This window comes from Salvelinus alpinus, chromosome 17, assembly GCF_045679555.1.
Source record: "Salvelinus alpinus chromosome 17, SLU_Salpinus.1, whole genome shotgun sequence".
Classification (NCBI taxonomy): Eukaryota; Metazoa; Chordata; class Actinopteri; order Salmoniformes; family Salmonidae; genus Salvelinus; species Salvelinus alpinus.
In genome coordinates, this window is record NC_092102.1 from 44,891,780 (window position 1) to 44,912,227 (window position 20,448).

General features: G+C 47.1%; 1 protein-coding gene across 2 annotated transcripts in view; it reads right to left on the reverse strand.

Moving 5' to 3' along the window:
- The window catches only part of LOC139543016 (laminin subunit beta-1-like), a 78,083-nt gene that overhangs the window by 42,402 nt on the left and 15,233 nt on the right, over positions 1-20,448 (reverse strand). Inside the window, exons 1-2 of one of the 2 annotated variants that reach the window (XM_071349106.1) lie at positions 18,040-18,164; positions 13,945-14,016 (exon numbers count right to left, since the gene is read on the reverse strand). In XM_071349106.1, coding sequence (XP_071205207.1) covers positions 13,945-14,008 — 64 coding nt within the window. In that variant the 5' untranslated portion in view covers positions 14,009-14,016; positions 18,040-18,164. Of the gene's footprint in view, positions 1-13,944; positions 14,017-18,039; positions 18,165-20,448 lie in introns of those variants that run through there. The other variant, XM_071349107.1, reaches the window with a different exon arrangement.

The following is a 20,448-nucleotide window of genomic DNA, read 5'->3' on the forward strand; positions in this document are numbered from 1 at the left end:
ACAGAGTCAATGTGGAGGCTATATACAGGGGCACTGGTACAGAGTCAATGTGGAGGCTATATACAGGGGCACTGGTACAGAGTCAATGTGGAGGCTATATACAGGGGCACTGGTACAGAGTCAATGTGGAGACTATATACAGGGGCACTGGTACAGAGTCAATGTGGAGGCTATATACAGGGGCACTGGTACAGAGTCAATGTGGAGGCTATATACAGGGGCACTGGTACAGAGTCAATGTGGAGGCTATATACAGGGGCACTGGTACAGAGTCAATGTGGAGGCTATATACAGGGGCACTGGTACAGAGTCAATGTGGAGGCTATATACAGGGGCACTGGTACAGAGTCAATGTGGAGGCTATATACAGGGGCACTGGTACAGAGTCAATGTGGAGGCTATATACAGGGGCACTGGTACAGAGTCAATGTGGAGGCTATATACAGGGGCACTGGTACAGAGTCAATGTGGAGACTATATACAGGGGCACTGGTACAGAGTCAATGTGGAGGCTATATACAGGGGCACTGGTACAGAGTCAATGTGGAGGCTATATACAGGGGCACTGGTACAGAGTCAATGTGGAGACTATATTCAGGGGCACTGGTACAGAGTCAATGTGGAGACTATATTCAGGGGCACTGGTACAGAGTCAATGTGGAGGCTATATTCAGGGGCACCGGTACAGAGTCAATGTGGAGACTATATTCAGGGGCACTGGTACAGAGTCAATGTGGAGGCTATATTCAGGGGCACCGGTACAGAGTCAATGTGGAGACTATATACAGGGGCACTGGTACAGAGTCAATGTGGAGGCTATATACAGGGGCACTGGTACAGAGTCAATGTGGAGGCTATATTCAGGGGCACCGGTACAGAGTCAATGTGGAGACTATATACAGGGGCACTGGTACAGAGTCAATGTGGAGGCTATATTCAGGGGCACCGGTACAGAGTCAATGTGGAGACTATATACAGGGGCACTGGTACAGAGTCAATGTGGAGGCTATATTCAGGGGCACTGGTACAGAGTCAATGTGGAGACTATATTCAGGGGCACTGGTACAGAGTCAATGTGGAGACTATATTCAGGGGCACTGGTACAGAGTCAATGTGGAGACTATATTCAGGGGCACTGGTACAGAGTCAATGTGGAGACTATATTCAGGGGCACTGGTACAGAGTCAATGTGGAGACTATATTCAGGGGCACTGGTACAGAGTCAATGTGGAGACTATATACAGGGGCACTGGTACAGAGTCAATGTGGAGACTATATTCAGGGGCACTGGTACAGAGTCAATGTGGAGGCTATATTCAGGGGCACTGGTACAGAGTCAATGTGGAGACTATATACAGGGGCACTGGTACAGAGTCAATGTGGAGACTATATTCAGGGGCACTGGTACAGAGTCAATGTGGAGACTATATACAGGGGCACTGGTACAGAGTCAATGTGGAGGCTATATACAGGGGCACTGGTACAGAGTCAATGTGGAGGCTATATACAGGGGCACTGGTACAGAGTCAATGTGGAGGCTATATTCAGGGGCACTGGTACAGAGTCAATGTGGAGGCTATATACAGGGGCACTGGTACAGAGTCAATGTGGAGGCTATATACAGGGGTACTGGTATAGAGTCAATGTGGAGGCTATATACAGGGGCACTGGTACAGAGTCAATGTGGAGGCTATATTCAGGGGCACTGGTACAGAGTCAATGTGGAGGCTATATACAGGGGTACTGGTACAGAGTCAATGTGGAGGCTATATACAGGGGTACTGGTACAGAGTCAATGTGGAGGCTATATACAGGGGGTACTGGTATAGAGTCAATGTGGAGGCTATATACAGGGGCACTGGTACAGAGTCAATGTGGAGGCTATATTCAGGGGCACTGGTACAGAGTCAATGTGGAGGCTATATACAGGGGTACCGGTACAGAGTCAATGTGGAGGCTATATACAGGGGCACTGGTACAGAGTCAATGTGGAGGCTATATACAGGGGCACTGGTACAGAGTCAATGTGGAGGCTATATACAGGGGCACTGGTACAGAGTCAATGTGGAGGCTATATTCAGGGGCACTGGTACAGAGTCAATGTGGAGGCTATATACAGGGGCACTGGTACAGAGTCAATGTGGAGGCTATATACAGGGGTACTGGTATAGAGTCAATGTGGAGGCTATATACAGGGGCACTGGTACAGAGTCAATGTGGAGGCTATATTCAGGGGCACTGGTACAGAGTCAATGTGGAGGCTATATACAGGGGTACTGGTATAGAGTCAATGTGGAGGCTATATACAGGGGCACTGGTACAGAGTCAATGTGGAGGCTATATACAGGGGTACTGGTATAGAGTCAATGTGGAGGCTATATACAGGGGCACTGGTACAGAGTCAATGTGGAGGCTATATTCAGGGGCACTGGTACAGAGTCAATGTGGAGGCTATATTCAGGGGCACTGGTACAGAGTCAATGTGGAGGCTATATTCAGGGGCACTGGTACAGAGTCAATGTGGAGGCTATATACAGGGGCACTGGTACAGAGTCAATGTGGAGGCTATATTCAGGGGCACTGGTACAGAGTCAATGTGGAGGCTATATTCAGGGGCACTGGTACAGAGTCAATGTGGAGGCTATATACAGGGGCACTGGTACAGAGTCAATGTGGAGGCTATATTCAGGGGCACTGGTACAGAGTCAATGTGGAGGCTATATACAGGGGCACTGGTACAGAGTCAATGTGGAGGCTATATTCAGGGGCACTGGTACAGAGTCAATGTGGAGGCTATATTCAGGGGCACTGGTACAGAGTCAATGTGGAGGCTATATTCAGGGGCACTGGTACAGAGTCAATGTGGAGACTATATTCAGGGGCACTGGTACAGAGTCAATGTGGAGACTATATTCAGGGGCACTGGTACAGAGTCAATGTGGAGACTATATTCAGGGGCACTGGTACAGAGTCAATGTGGAGACTATATTCAGGGGCACTGGTACAGAGTCAATGTGGAGACTATATTCAGGTGCACTGGTACAGAGTCAATGTGGAGACTATATTCAGGGGCACTGGTACAGAGTCAATGTGGAGGCTATATTCAGGGGCACTGGTACAGAGTCAATGTGGAGACTATATACACGAGGTACTAGTACAGAGTCAATGTGGAGACTATATATACGAGGTACTAGTACAGAGTCAATGTGGAGACTATATACAGGGGGTACTGGTACAGAGTCAATGTGGAGGCTATATACAGGGGGTACCGGTACAGAGTCAATGTGGAGACTATATACAGGGGGTACTGGTACAGAGTCAATGTGGAGACTATATAGAGGGGGTACTGGTACAGAGTCAATGTGGAGGCTATATACAGAGGGTACTGGTACAGAGTCAATGTGGAGGCTATATACAGAGGGTACTGGTACAGAGTCAATGTGGAGGCTATATACAGGAGGTACCGGTACAGAGTCAATGTGGAGACTATATACAGGGTGTTACGGTATAGAGTCAATGTGGAGGCTATATACAGGGGGTACTGGTACAGAGTCAATGTGGAGGCTATATACAGGGGTACTGGTACAGAGTCAACGTGGAGGCTATATACAGGGGGTACCGGTACAGAGTCAATGTGGAGGCTATATACAGGGGGTACTGGTACAGAGTCAATGTGGAGACTATATACAGGGGGTACCGGTACAGAGTCAATGTGGAGACTATATACAGGGGGTACTGGTACAGAGTCAATGTGGAGACTATATACAGGGGGTACTGGTACAGAGTCAATGGGGAGACTATATACAGGGGGTACTGGTACAGAGTCAATGTGCGGGGGCACCGGTTAGTCGAGGTAATTGAGGTAGTATGTACGTGTAGGTAGTGACTATGACTATGAAAGTGACTATGCATAGATAATAACAGAGAGTAGCAGCAGCGTAGAAGGGGGGGGGGGGGGGGGTTGCAATGCAAATAGTCTGGGTAGCCATTTGATTACATTTTCAGGAGTCTTATGGCTTGGGGGTAGAAGCTGTTTAGAAGCCTCTTGGACCTAGACTTGGCGCTACGGTACTGCTTGCCGTGCGGTAGCAGAGAGAACAGTCTATGACTAGGGTGGCTGGAGTCTTTGTCAATGTTTAGGGCCTTCCTCTGACACCGCCTGGTATAGAGGTCCTGGATGGCAGGAAGCCCGGCCCCGGTGATGTACTGGGCCGTACGCACTACCCTCTGTAGTGCCATGCGATCGGAGGCCGAGCAGTTGCCATACCAGGCGGTGATGCAACCCGTCAGGATGCTCTCGATGGTGCAGCTGTAGAACCTTTTGAGGATCTGAAGACCCATGCCAAATCTTTTCAGTCTCCTGAGAGAGAATAGGTTTTGTCGTGCCCTCTTCACGGCTCTCTTGGTGTGCTTGGACCATGTTAGTTTGTTGGTGATGTGGACACCAAGGAACTTGAAGCCCTCAACCTGCTCCCCTACAGCCCCGTCGATGAGAATGTGGGCGTGCTCGGTGCTCCTTTTCCTGTAGTCCACAATCTTCTCCTGTCTTGATCACGTTGAGGGAGAGGTTGTTGTCCTTGCACCACACGGTCAGGTCTCTAGTGTATCTCAGCCCTTGTGGTTGAACCATGAGTGTGTTGAATTGCCCAGCTCACTATGGTTCACTGTAATGACATTATGTTGGAGGTCTATCCTCTCATCAGATGGCTGTTCTATTTTCTCCCCGATGTTGAAATGTACCTGGTTTGGGCTGGTAATTACAAGGCACCACTGCAGACCGGTGCTTTGTGTGTGTGTGTGTGTGCACCCGCATCTGTGAGTGTGAGTGTGAGTGTGAGTGTGAGTGTGAGTGTGAGTGTGTGTGTGTGTGTGTGTGTGTGTGTGTGTGTGTGTGTGTGTGTGTGTGTGTGTGTGTGTGTGTGTGTGTGTGTGTGTGTGTGTGTGTGTGTGTGTGTGTGTGTGCAACCGCATCTGTGTGTGCCTCTTTGTGTGTGTGTGTGTGTGTGTGTGTGTGTGTGTGTGTGTGTGTGTGTGTGTGTGTGTGTGTGTGTGTGTGTGTGTGTGTGTGTGTGTGTGTGTGTGTGAGATTTGTAAGAGTATATTTGGGGAGGGCCCTAGTAAAATCACCCCAGGGCTTGCTTTCACCTCCTCTGTTATAGCATCTAATAACAACGATACACATTTCAAAGAACATTTCAAATCCTCCCTAGGAACCCATTGTTTAATATACCGTAGACCAGGGGAAATTCACTGATGAAATGTACATATGTCATATATCAATATATCAATTCCTGTTGGCATGTTAGAGAACGTTACTTTAGGTCAGATCCTAATGCTAATTTATTCCAGTGTGAAAACAAAAACACAGAGCGTTTGTAGGTTTTAAAACTGCTGTTGACACCAGCTGGTTTTGCGGTCTGATTAGAGCATTGGTCAAGCACGTGTCTGTACGCCGCCCGCCAACTGAGACACACACACACACACACACACACACACACACACACACACACACACACACACACACACACACACACACACACGCACGCCCCATCTCCCTTCAGATCAGGGGGCTATAGCAAGAATGCAGGGAGACTGCGTGAGGGGAAAATGTTATTCATTAAGAAAAACATTCCAGGTGTTGGACACGGACAGTTCCAAACAGTCCGCCCCCTCCCACAATGCCCTTGTGAGGAGGTGGAATGTGTGTGTTGGAGTGTAGAGGGCCCGTCCATACATGTACCGTGCTGCTGATCTCTATACAGGCTGGCATGGGGAAAGAAGCACCAGGCTCAGGCTGTCAGGCTGACAAGGTTGGACAACATGATGGGATCCTGGGCTTCACCGCAACTGTCTTTCGTCTGGGAGTCAAGCCTTCATCCACTCCTGAGACGTTTTCAGCCCTAGGACTGGAGAGCTGAGCACAGCAGTGAATACACCGTCAGAGCAGCTAGGCCTCGTCAACCCATGCTGCTTTTACTGGATTTACACAGTTTACTGCCCTGAGATAATCTCTCCCTATGCTAGTCTATGGTGGGTCCACTGCCCCTGAGATCACCTCTCCCTAGGCTAGTCTATGGTGAGTCCACTGCCCTGGGATAATCTCTCCCTATGCTAGTCTATGGTCGGTCCACTGCCCCTGGGATAATCTCTCCCTAGGCTAGTCTATGGTGGGTCCACTGCCCCTGAGATAATCTCTCCCTAGGCTAGTCTATGGTGGGTCCACTGCCCCTGGGATAATCTCTCCCTAGGCTAGTCTATGGTGGGTCCACTGCCCTGGGATAATCTCTCCCTAGGCTAGTCTATGGTGGGTCCACTGCCCCTGAGATAATCTCTCCCTAGGCTAATCTATGGTGGGTCCACTGCCCCTGAGATCACCTCTCCCTAGGCTAGTCTATGGTGGGTCCATTGCCCCTGACATAATCTCTCCCTAGGCTAGTCTATGGTGGGACCACTGCCCTGTGATAATCTCTCTCTAGGCTAGTCTATGGTGGGTCCACTGCCCTGACATAATCTCTCCCTAGGCTAATCTATGGTGGGTCCACTGCCCTGACATAATCTCTCCCTAGGCTAGTCTATGGTGGGTCCACTGCCCTGGGATAATCTCTCCCTATGCTAGTCTATGGTCGGTCCACTGCCCTGGGATAATCTCTCTCTAGGCTAGTCTATGGTGGGTCCACTGCCCCTGACATAATCTCTCCCTAGGCTAATCTATGGTGGGTCCACTGCCCTGAGATAATCTCTCTCTAGGCTAGTCTATGGTGGGTCCACTGCCCTGGGATAATCTCTCTCTAGGCTAGTCTATGGTGGGTCCACTGCCCTGGGATAATCTCTCCCTAGGCTAATCTATGGTGGGTCCACTGCCCTGGGATAATCTCTCCCTAGGCTAGTCTATGGACGGTCCACTGCCCCTGAGATAATCTCTCCCTAGGCTAGTCTATGGTTGGTCCACTGCCCCTGAGATAATCTCTCTCTAGGCTAGTCTATGGTGGGTCCACTGCCCTGAGATAATCTCTCCCTAGGCTAGTCTATGGTGGGTCCACTGCCCTGAGATAATCTCTCCCTAGGCTAGTCTATGGTGGGTCCACTGCCCCTGAGATCACCTCTCCCTAGGCTAGTCTATGGTGGGTCCACTGCCCTGGGATAATCTCTCCCTAGGCTAGTCTATGGTGGGTCCACTGCCCTGAGATAATCTCTCCCTAGGCTAGTCTATGGTGGGTCCACTGCCCTGGGATAATCTCTCTCTAGGCTAGTCTATGGTGGGTCCACTGCCCCTGAGATAATCTCTCCCTAGGCTAGTCTATGGTGGGTCCACTGCCCTGAGATAATCTCTCTCTAGGCTAGTCTATGGTGGGTCCACTGCCCTGGGATAATCTCTCTCTAGGCTAGTCTATGGTGGGTCCACTGCCCTGAGATAATCTCTCTCTAGGCTAGTCTATGGTGGGTCCACTGCCCTGAGATCACCTCTCCCTAGGCTAGTCTATGGTGGGTCCACTGCCCTGGGATAATCTCTCCCTAGGCTAGTCTATGGTGGGTCCACTGCCCTGAGATAATCTCTCCCTAGGCTAGTCTATGGTGGGTCCACTGCCCCTGACATAATCTCTCCCTAGGCTAGTCTATGGTGGGACCACTGCCCTGTGATAATCTCTCTCTAGGCTAGTCTATGGTGGGTCCACTGCCCTGACATAATCTCTCCCTAGGCTAATCTATGGTGGGTCCACTGCCCTGGGATAATCTCTCCCTAGGCTAGTCTATGGTCGGTCCACTGCCCTGGGATAATCTCTCTCTAGGCTAGTCTATGGTGGGTCCACTGCCCCTGACATAATCTCTCCCTAGGCTAATCTATGGTGGGTCCACTGCCCTGAGATAATCTCTCTCTAGGCTAGTCTATGGTGGGTCCACTGCCCTGGGATAATCTCTCTCTAGGCTAGTCTATGGTGGGTCCACTGCCCCTGACATAATCTCTCCCTAGGCTAGTCTATGGTGGGACCACTGCCCTGTGATAATCTCTCTCTAGGCTAGTCTATGGTGGGTCCACTGCCCTGACATAATCTCTCCCTAGGCTAATCTATGGTGGGTCCACTGCCCTGGGATAATCTCTCCCTAGGCTAGTCTATGGTCGGTCCACTGCCCTGGGATAATCTCTCTCTAGGCTAGTCTATGGTGGGTCCACTGCCCCTGACATAATCTCTCCCTAGGCTAATCTATGGTGGGTCCACTGCCCTGAGATAATCTCTCTCTAGGCTAGTCTATGGTGGGTCCACTGCCCTGAGATAATCTCTCTCTAGGCTAGTCTATGGTGGGTCCACTGCCCTGGGATAATCTCTCCCTAGGCTAGTCTATGGTGGGTCCACTGCCCTGGGATAATCTCTCCCTAGGCTAGTCTATGGTGGGTCCACTGCCCTGGGATAATCTCTCCCTAGGCTAGTCTATGGTGGGTCCACTGCCCTGAGATAATCTCTCCCTAGGCTAGTCTATGGTGGGTCCACTGCCCTGGGATAATCTCTCCCTAGGCTAGTCTATGGTGGGTCCACTGCCCTGGGATAATCTCTCCCTAGGCTAGTCTATGGTGGGTCCACTGCCCTGGGATAATCTCTCCCTAGGCTAGTCTATGGTGGGTCCACTGCCCTGGGATAATCTCTCCCTAGGCTAGTCTATGGTGGGTCCACTGCCCTGGGATAATCTCTCCCTAGGCTAGTCTATGGTGGGTCCACTGCCCTGGGATAATCTCTCTCTAGGCTAGTCTATGGTGGGTCCACTGCCCTGGGATAATCTCTCCCTAGGCTAGTCTATGGTGGGTCCCGTCACTGCCCTCATAGCTGTCAGTGTTGACCCTTATCCAGAAACAACAGACTGTGTGATGGAATCAATCAGATAACATTGTCACTGATGGTTAACGTTTAACAGGAACACTGTCTCCATTCAGTTCTGTATTAATTGTACAGTAGGAGAGCACATAGCAATGCACCAGTTGATACAGATGGAAGGTGAAAGGTAACACTTCCACACAACAGAAGTGAATGTTCACTCATAGAGAACATGACCTAGATTCCAGACTGCAGGTGAATGAGGAGAAAAGGGCACACCTTCTAGAATATCAAGCAACCTATACTTTGTGCCACTGCCGACCCAGGGAAGGGAGAGAGGGAGGGTTTAAGAAAATCACAAGACCCAGTAATCTGTCTGTAACTGGATTAGAGTTGAGTTCCTGGGAAAGCTACGATGACGACCAGGTGAGAGAGGAGAGTAGGGCAGCTGCCTGGGTCCTGGCCTGGGGGGACAGACAGACAGTAGTCCATTGAACACACTTCATACCTCACTGGCTGCATATGTATGTATGTATGTATGTAGGTAGGTAGGTAGGTAGGTAGGTAGGTAGGTAGGTAGGTAGGTAGGTAGGTAGGTAGGTAGGTAGGTAGGTAGGTAGGTAGGTAGGTAGGTAGGTAGGTAGGTAGGTAGGTATGTATGTATGTATGTATGTACGTGTGCTTGTGCGTGTGCGCGTGTGTGTGCACGCAGGTGTATCACCTCATTTACCAATTAGCCCTGCAGAGGCCCCATTCTGACAATCCTACAGACTAGAGCTGTTGCTAGTTATCCATCGATCGCAAGACATTCCAGAAATACCCCAAATTGTGTTGGATTTAAATAACAGATTTTCAACTGAATCTCCAAAGATGTAAGTAGCTAGCGTCTACTCTGCGAGATGACCTAATATAATAAGCTTGTGCTGTATGACTAGAGAGGTTAAAAAGCTTTCAGCGCTCATTGTTCCGGCATCTTAAAAACCTCTTAGGGATCAGACCCCTTTTCCTCCACTTCCGCCTGACTGACGTGCCCAAAGCAAACTGCCTGTAGCTCAGGCCCTGAAGCCAGGATATGCATATAATTGGTACCATTGCGAAAAAAACACTTTGAAGTTTGTAGAAATGTTAAAATAATGTAGGAGAATATAACACAATAGATATGGTAGGATAAAATCCAAAGACAAACCAACCCAGAATTTTTTTTGGGGGGGGAGAGACCATCCTCTTAGATATGCAAGAGAAAGCTCATATTGTAAAATAGCTCCCTGGATTCCTATGGCTTCCACAGGGTGTCAGCAGTCTATGTCCAAAGTTTCAGGCTTGTAACTTCAAAAACGAATAAGAAATAACAGTTTTTGTATGAGGACACAGTCTCGGAAATCCGTGTCATGGCGCGTCATGATGAAGTTGCGCACCTGCTAAAATCGGTTTCGTATTGAACACACTTCGTTCCGAAATAAACATTATAGTTTGATTACATTTTAGGGTGTCTGAGGAGTAAATACAAACATATTTTGACTTGCTGAAACAAAGTTTAGGGGTAGATTTTTGGATTCCTTTCTCTGCAAGTTGAACTAGTGGATTACTCAAATCGATGGTGCCAACTAAACAGATTTTTTGGAATGAATGCCTAAGAGACTGAACAACAGTCTGAGTAGTGGATCATCTTTGGTAGTAACAGCGATTATGGTGTATGAAATGGAGAAATAAACATAATATATATGAGAGTGAGAGAGTGAGTGAGTGAGTGAGTGAGTGAGTGAGTGAGTGAGTGAGTGAGTGAGTGAGTGAGTGAGTGAGTGAGTGAGTGAGTGAGTGAGTGAGTGAGTGAGTGAGAGAGTGAGTGAGTGAGTGAGTGAGTGAGTGAGTGAGTGAGTGAGTGAGTGAGTGAGTGAGTGAGTGAGTGAGTGAGTGAGAGAGAGAGAGAGAGAGAGACAGAGAGAGAGAGAGAGAGAGAGAGAAATGATTAGGATTGATATGATTATGAGAGATTTGAGAACGAGGCTACCTAAATTTTACCAGGACATTGATTGTTGTACCCGCTCGAGCAAAACACTGGACCACTGCTACTCTAACTTCCACGATGCATACAAGGCCCTCCCCCGCCCTCCCTTTGGCAAATCTGACCATGACTCCATCTTGTTGCTCCCCTCCTATAGGCAGAAACTAAAACGGGAAGCACCCGTGCTTAGGTCTATCCAATGCTGGTCTGACCAATCGGATTCGCTTCAAGATTGCTTCGATCACGTGGACTGGGATATGTTCCGGGTAGCCTCAGACAATAACATCAATGTATCGTATACGCTGACTCGGTGAGTAAGTTTATTAGAAAGTGCATTGGAGATGTTGTACCCACTGGGACTATTAAAACTGTCAATAACCAGAAACCGTGGATTGATGGCAGCATTCACGCAAACTGAAAAGGATTCTCTTTCCTTACAACACACTAGTAAAACAAAACCATGTGATGGGGAGGAAGGGAAGTGTGGGGGTTGTGTCTGTCTCCTCTCTAAGGAAGCTGTTGCTCTGCCAGTCAAGCCCATGGACTAACCAATCCTCCTCAGTATTTACCCTGAGAGAATGTGACAATACCAAACACATTGCACACAGTATTACAGATGCAAAATGACTGCCCGCACCTTTGCCATGGAATTTGACAGTGTCACTGCGGGATGTTTTACAGTGTGCTTTCGAAATATGTAATCATCCGACTTTAACAGAACTGACCAGCAACTGTAAAAAATGTTTGAAAAGTCATGGCCATAACCTGTAACCTCTGAGGAAATGTGTGCATCAGTCTGTGCCCTGCAGCACTCTCAAGCCTCTCTCTGCTTTCTCACACTGCTGGCAATGAAGCTGTGCTCTAATACCCTCCTTTTCTCTATCAGCACATTCTGTCCAATATGGACACTAATGAGCTTTTTTTCCTCTCACGCCCTTGCTTTGCTCATTCTTCTCTCCATGTCGTCACTAAATGACTGACCTCTCTCTCCAGTCACCTCATCTCTCCCCTGGCTTTCCCCTCTCACCTGCTTTTACCCTCCTCTCTTCCCTGTGTTCCCCTCCTCTCTTCCCTGTGTTCCCCTCCTCTCTTCCCTGTGTTCCCCTCCTCTCTTCCCCGTGTTCCCCTCCTCTCTTCCCTGTGTTCCCCTCCTCTCTTCCCTGTGTTCCCCTCCTCTCTTCCCTGTGTTCCCCTCCTCTCTTCCCTGTGTTCCCCTCCTCTCTTCCCTGTTTTACCCTCCTCTCTTCCCTGTGTTCCCCTCCTCTCTTCCCTGTTTTACCCTCCTCTCTTCCCTGTGTTCCCCTCCTCTCTTCCATGTGTTCCCCTCCTCTCTTCCCTGTGTTCCCCTCCTCTCCTCCCTGTTTTACCCTCCTCTCTTCCCTGTGGTCCCCTCCTCTCTTCCCTGTGGTCCCCTCCTCTCTTCCCTGTGTTCCCCTCCTCTCTTCCCTGTGTTCCCCTCCTCTCTTCCCTGTGTTCCCCTCCTCTCTTCCCTGTGTTCCCCTCCTCTCTTCCCTGTGCTCCCCTCCTCTCTTCCCTGTTTTACCCTCCTCTCTTCCCTGTTTTACCCTCCTCTCTTCCCTGTGTTCCCCTCCTCTCTTCCCTGTTCCCCTCCTCTCTTCCCTGTGTTCCCCTCCTCTCTTCCCTGTGTTCCCCTCCTCTCTTCCCTGTTTTACCCTCCTCTCTTCCCTGTGTTCCCCTCCTCTCTTCCCTGTGTTCCCCTCCTCTCTTCCCTGTTTTACCCTCCTCTCTTCCCTGTGTTCCCCTCCTCTCTTCCCTGTGTTCCCCTCCTCTCTTCCCTGTGTTCCCCTCCTCTCTTCCCTGTGTTCCCCTCCTCTCTTCCCTGTTTTACCCTCCTCTCTTCCCTGTTTTACCCTCCTCTCTTCCCTGTGTTCCCCTCCTCTCTTCCCTGTGTTCCCCTCCTCTTCCCTGTGTTCCCCTCCTCTCTTCCCTGTTTTACCCTCCTCTCTTCCCTGTGTTACCCTCCTCTCTTCCCTGTTTTATCCTCCTCTCTTCCCTGTGTTCCCCTCCTCTCTTCCCTGTGTTCCCCTCCTCTCTTCCCTGTGTTCCCCTCCTCTCTTCCCTGTGTTCCCCTCCTCTCTTCCATGTGTTCCCCTCCTCTCTTCCCTGTTTTACCCTCCTCTCTTCCCTGTGTTCCCCTCCTCTCTTCCCTGTGTTCCCCTCCTCTCTTCCCTGTGTTCCCCTCCTCTCTCCCCTGTGTTCCCCTCCTCTCTTCCCTGTGTTCCCCTCCTCTCTTCCCTGTGTTCCCCTCCTCTCTTCCCTGTGTTCCCCTCCTCTCTTCCCTGTTTTACCCTCCTCTCTTCCCTGTGTTCCCCTCCTCTCTTCCCTGTGTTCCCCTCCTCTCTTCCCTGTTTTACCCTCCTCTCTTCCCTGTCTCTTCTACTTTCCCTTCCTTCCTTGACATTTGGCTGCATAAATATGGGATGTTAATGAATCAAATCCATCAAACTGTAATGTCAGTGTACACTAGCATTTTCCAGACCACGGGGTCTAAACTGATATCAATCCAGTCCCGGAGAGAGGGAACCAAAAAGCAGTAGTTCTGTTTGCCAAATAGAATCTCACCAAGAATGTTTGGCAGAAAAAAGAAAGTGTAAACAGCAGATGAAGGAATGCTAAATCCTTAGGATCTTGGACTGGGAACCAGGGTGATACAAGTGAGAGCGAGGACCAGAAACACAGGGTTCAGAGCGAGACAGACTAGGTCAGGTCAGAGGTTAGTGTGAATGGAGGAATGGAGAAAACAGTGAGTTGTTGTGGGGCTCTACCGTAGACAAGGTCATCAAAGCCTGTTTTCAAAAACCAGATGCCTCAAACTACTATAGTCCTCCAGTGTGGGATTCTGTGGCATAATATGCCCATAGCTGATTCGGGTAAGTGAGAGTTGGAAAATGTACTTTCAATACTCAATAAACAACAACATTTATCCTGTTGTTTAGGGGAAGCAGCTGATTCTGAGTGACAAACACTAACATCATGTGAGAGTGTTTTGGTGCTGAGAGTGTTGTGATTCTGGATGGGAGTAGTGAGAGGACAGAATACATCACCATAGAGACAGACCGTAATACAGTAAACTGAATGTTTACAAAGAGCAGGATAAAAACTGAAACTTCCACTCACCCAAAATGAAGAAGCCCAGATATGCAGCCATGGTGGAAGTCAGTATACCTTGACAGAAGGTCATCCGGAAGGCTGAAACACAGAGTGGGAGAGAGTGTGTGTGTTTTGAGTGAGTTGGACAAACAAATGTCTCTGTGAAAGTGAAATAGCATCAATTGGTCTTCAAAGTTGTAATAATTTTGCATCATAATCCACAAGGATCCTCCATTGAAACACTGGAGGGCTCAGCCATTTATATCAGTAAAACAACAAGCAGCACCAAGGCATTTTTCATATAATGACAATTGCTTTATTTTTTCTTTTACATGTTTTCCCCATGTTCAATCGAACAAAGCTTTTACAATTCTGACACGTTTTGTCAGGATGACCTTTGTCGGGGAGTAACCTATATCTAAAGATCTATTTGGAAATGTCTCTACGTGCTGGTGACCCTCCACCCACTGGCTCTCAGGGAGTCGTGGGATGTCCCAGACCCTAGAGGTCAGGGGTGCCCCTGTGACCGTGTCGTGTGACCGTGTCGTGTGACCGTGTCGTGTGACCGTGCCGTGTGACCGTGTCGTGTGACCGTGTCGTGTGACCGTGTCGTGTAACCGTGGAGAGAAAGGAGTTGTGTGTGCACAGTCTACACAGACACAGCTTTAAGTGCTAAATGGGTCAGAGCATGTGTTCCTTCAGATGTGTGCACGGGAAAACAGATTAGTGATGTCCAACTATTCTAATCTGACTTGTCTCAAACAAATTAAAGTTGTTGTCAAATAGTACCAAATCCAACCAATGATAATGAAGTCATTTATAAGACTTTTTGTCAATATGGTTTAGCATGGCAAAATAATCTAACATCTCACCATCCACTGAGCAAAAACTGGCTAAGTCAATGTTGTTTCAACCAAAACAATCTACAGTGCATTCGAAAAGTATTCAGACCCACTTTACTTTTTCCACATGTTGTTATTTTACAACATAATTGTAAAATGGATTTAATACATATTTCTCCTCTTCAATCTGCACACAATACCCCATAAGAACAAAGCGAAAAAAAGGTTTTTAGAAATTGTTGCAAATTCATGCTAAATAAAAAACTGAAATATCTTATTTACATAAGTATTCAGATATGTAACAATTATTTATTAACAAACAGTAAGGTATTTCTGTCCTGCTAATGCTGTGTTTTATGGTCTCCACTCTAGCACCCTGCAGCCAGTCTGGGTGTTGAGGACATGGGTTCTACTAGAGATGGCTTGAAGCTGACAATTGACTTGTGTTGGTGATAAAAACCTAAAAGCTAGCATTCTATAGACAAGATGTGGTGTGTGTGACTCGAGATAGAGAGAGCCTGGAAGAGTTGAGAACAATGCCTCATTGTCTCATCTTCCTGCCATCTGGGAAACTAAGTAAAAGACCATCCTGTGTAGATAACCAAGGTGGCTTATGGGAAGGTTAGAAGTGACTGACTAAGCAATCTTGGTATCAGCTATATAAAAACTGTGCATCGTCTGTAAAGGCTAGACTAAACCTAATAGTCAGTCAAGACTGGTGGGCTGATGGTCTCATTATTGCAATAATTAATCATTATTAAATAAAGATGATTATTTGAAGAAATGACCAAGACCAAGTCTCTCTCAGTACATTCACCTCTGTTACAGGTTAAACAAGTTCCAAGCAGTGAAGAAGAGGGATGCTGATATCACACAGTGATGTCATATCCGTTTTACAGGGAGAGTTAACTCCACGTGCTGCTGTTCTCATAAGGCCAATGACCAAACCTGCATGGCTCTTCCATAATGTGACTATGCAGAATAAGACGGGGAAAATGCATGCTACTGAACTGGGGAAAAAATCTGTTTCAACTTTAAACATCAGGTTAGGTTAACCCATTCAATTGTTGGGAGCGTACGATGCTTGGTTCGCTACCTACTGCAGCCTTGGGCCAGAGGGGCTTAGGGCAGGCTGGCTGGGGACTAATGGCTGGGGGCTGAGGGCTGGAGGCTGGCTGGCTGGCTGAGGGCTGGCTGGCTGAGGGTTGGGGGCAGGCTGGCTGGCTGGCTGGCTGGCTGAGGGCTGGGGGCAGGCTGGCTGGCTGGGGCCTGGCTGGTAGGTCTCTCTGTGGGTCGAAACCCTTGAGGATCGGGGCCCCTCTCTGCAGCCACTGTACCCTGCTGAAGTGTCCTACACTGGGACAGCTCTGCAACACAATGCCACTACCACAGTTTCCCACCAACATAAAACAACCACAAGGAGAACAGTTTACAGAAATTCACGTCAATTTAAGTCAGCTGACAGTTTACCACAGAAACAAGACAACAACATGCCACAGAAATCTACCAGTTTACCAGAGGACACACTTAACTATCACAGAACGCCAATTCAGTCACAAAGTCCAACAAATCTACCATAAAAGTATCTCAAGTCCTTCAAATTCACCATTTCAACAACATAATAATACAAATCTCTGACAGGATGTGTTTACTAAAAGTGCCTGTATGCAATAAATAAATAAATAAAAAGCATTAGGGTGTAACACGCTAGTAGCACAGATGTTAACTCACAAAGACAAAGTTCTACAACCTTTTCAGACAATCAATCAGACACAACACATCTGTTAGGTCAAACTTCTGAAAAGTGATTTATCTAGACATCCCAGCTAGCACATAACGTTCTGGGAACCATATGTTTTTGTTTTGAGTTTGGTGAGAGCGTGGCTGTCCTGTTGTTATTTTACATACTACCTTCCCACCATGTTCTGGGAATGGTGCAGGATAGTTGCTTTGGTTTTGGAACATTCTCAGCATATTTAAAAATAAAAACATAATAATTCCATTCTCAGAACATTAAAGCAGTATGTGCTTTTTGGGCAACCTGACCAAATGCACATTGAAATGTGAGTTATAGATCTGTCATCAGTTAACCCACTGTTCCTAGGCCATCATTGAAAATAAGAATTTGTTCTTAACTGACTTGCCTAGTTAAATAAAAATACGTTTTGTTTTTGCATCTTTTACTTTCGGTTTTGTACGCCAGCTTCAAACAGCTGAAAATACAGTATTTGTGGTTATGGGAAATATATTTCACAGCGGTTTAGATGGTACAATGTTTCTCTACAATAACTTGCATATTTTGTCACATTAACTGAAATTAGGCAAACTATTAGAATTTTAGCAACCAGGAAATGGCGGAGCAACTTCTGCATAGTTCACCTTTAAGAAAACTTTCCATAAAAAAACACAGGAAAACTTTAGTAACATTCAGAGGACGTTCTAATAATGTTATTTAAAAACGTTTAAATTCCGTTCTCAGCGTCAACAAAATTCTCTCATGTTGTGTGTTGGCCACACCCGCTAATTGGCTACACCAGATCTTAATGAGTGCTTGTTTCCTTTGAAATGGGGTCTGTTTGAATAAACTAAAATGAACAGCTTTGTATCTGTAAAAAAACATGGCATGCTAGCTCCATCATGGTGGCGCAGTGGACTAATTCCATGGACAGAGAATAGAAGATTCTAGGTTTGGGTCTCACTGATGCTGTGTCACGATGAAAAATAAATGTGTTTGCTTGATTAATGCTGAAGCACATAAATGTCCATGTCCCAAGATGTGCTTGGAGATCAAAACAGACAACTCTAACTAAGCTAGCAGTGTTATTAAAACATTCAGTGAAAGTTTTAAGAAAGTTATTCAAAAACGTCCAAATAACCTTTACATTTAGTTCAAAACCTTCACAACATTTAGAGAATGTTCTCAGATTGTTCTCAGAAAGTCTCAATGGGCTTTTTTGACGGTTAAATAAAAGGTTAAATTAAAAAATAAGAAATTAATGTTATTTAATTACCTTCAAAAAACCTATCATTTCCATTCTCAGGACGTTAATAAAACCTATAAGGAAACCTTTCAGGGAACCATAGTAAAACAAACCTCCCTGCAACCTAAACATTTAGGTTCCCATTAACAGGCGAAAATGTTCAGTTTTACCGGTCAGGGGACGTATGGCTTCGTTCCCAGAGCCAATGGGAAACCAAAAAATGTACGTTCCAACAACTTTCAAGGAACCAAATGTGCTAGCTGGGATAGTAATAATATGAATAAGATCTAAGTACTCACACAGCCGCGCAAGTTTAACTCAGTCCTCTCTGGTGAGAATCTTTCTGCAGGCCGGTTCAGTTGCAGAGTGTCTGTGGGTGTGTGTGTAAGTGTGAGTGTGTGTTCAGTGTGTGTAAAAAAAAAACTTGCACAACTGGCTGTAGCGATGTAAAAACAGCCTGAATAATAGCAGCCAATCAGATGGTTGTATGGCTGGCCACCCAGTCTCTCCCTGGCTTCGTCATCGGGGCAGTGGGGTGAATGTACAGCGATTCTTATTCAAATTCATCTGTCACTCTGAGAGCCAGTGTTTGAAAGGGGAAAATGGTCTCTAGGCAGGCGGAATGCACTGCCCCATTCTTTTGGGCAGGGGTTCGGATGGAGGGAAGGAGACAGGGAGGGGTGGGGGCCCTCAGGCGCTGTGTTGGATTTTCCCAAGCCAGGCAGGGAGAGCCCCCCCCCCCTGACACCACAGTGAGGAGCACCCAATCTGACCACCAGACTGACAACACAGTCAAGAGAAAAGAAAAAAACTGAGCTCTCTGTATTTCTTTTGGATGAAATAAGAAGATACCCCTTTTTCGTGGTTTCCAATTTTCCAATCAAGAGTCCAATCGCTGCAACTCCCGTACAGACTCGGGAGACGCAAAAGTCGAGAGCCATGCGCCATGAAACGCAACCCAGCCAAGCCACACTGCTTCTTGACACAATATCCAGTTAACCTGGAAGCAAGCCGCACCAATGTGTTGGAGGAAACACCGTACACCTGGCAACCGTGTCAGCGTGCATTGCGCCAAGCCCACCACAGGAGTCACTAGTGCGCAATGGGACAAGTGCGCAATGGGACAAGAACATCCCTGCTGGCCAAACCCTGCCCTAACCCGGATGACACTGGGCCAAATGGATCTCCCGGTCATAGCCGGCTGCTACAGAGCCTGGACTGGAACCAGGATCTCTAGTGGCACGGCTAGCACTGTGATGCAGGGCCTTAGACCACTGCACCACTCAGGAGGCCCCCACAACCTTAAAAGTTGAACTGTATCACTTTAGCATAATGTGGACATATTTGACAAAGTCAGAGAAACTGTGGAGGTTTTCAATAATATGGAATCCTTTCAGTTCCATGCAAAAAGTGAGAGGGACTCTCATATGCCATAATTCAACTTTCGTAAGAGCCGGCAGTAAGGTTGTGTGTCAGCCAGCTAGACCACAGAAATCACATGACGGAACAAAGCAGCCCTCACATTTGCTGCTCTGTGGTTACATGACCTTTGACCCGCTCTATGAAAGGGCACTGAGGTGGAGTCCAATGTGGGGCACGACATGTGACAAGGCTACCGCAACATATTCAGAATCAGCGGAACTCATAAGCAGGTCGCTATGGTCAAGTTGAATATGATCTTGAACATGAATCACACTGTGAATGTATGTGTGACATTCAAATAATAGTAACCTGATGGGAGTCCCAATCGAGGAGCTAACGTAACCTGGACAGAGGAGGCATTTCCCCTCCCTCGGCCAAACAACAACTCAACCTGGAGGGGAGGTTCAGAGTTGAGACAGATTACACATTCCTCATAGTCAGACACATCTGTGACCTATCAGATAGAGATGATGGTTGTCAACAAAAGAGCAAGACATGGCCTCACTCTCCCTTCCGTCAAATATGTATCCACACGCCAAACACTTCAAATACGTCAAACACATCAAACACGTAAAATACACACGTCAAATATGTCTATCTATCACTCCAGTGTTAATGCTAAATTGTAATTATTTCGCCTGTATGACCTATTTATTGCCTAACCTCCCTACTCTTCTACATTTGCACACACTGTACATAGATGTTTCTATTGTGTTATTGACTGTATGTTTGTTTGTGTAACTCTGTGTTGTTGTTTTTGTCGCACTGCTTTGCTTTATCTTGGCTAAGTCGCAGTCGTGAATGAGAACTTGTTCTCAACTGGCCTACCTGGTTAAATAAAGGTTAAATATATAATTTTTTAAACACGTCAAATATGTATACAGACGTCAAACACATCAAACACGTCAAATACGACAAACACGTCAAACACGTATACACACGTCAAACACGTCAAACACATCAAACACGTCAAACATGTCAAACACATTAAAAATGTATACACACGTCAAACACATCAAATATGTCCATCACGTAAAATATGTCCATCACGTCAAATATGTCCAACATGTCAAATACATCAAACACGGCAAGTACATCAAACACGCCAAGTAGGTCAAACACATCAAATACGTCAAACCACACATTCTTTCTGCTGCTACCTCACAGGGACATTTTAACCTGGTACCTCACAGGGACATTTTAATCTAGTACCTCACAGGGACATTTTAATCTAGTACCTCACAGGGACATTTTAATCTGGTACCACACAGGGACATTTTAATCCG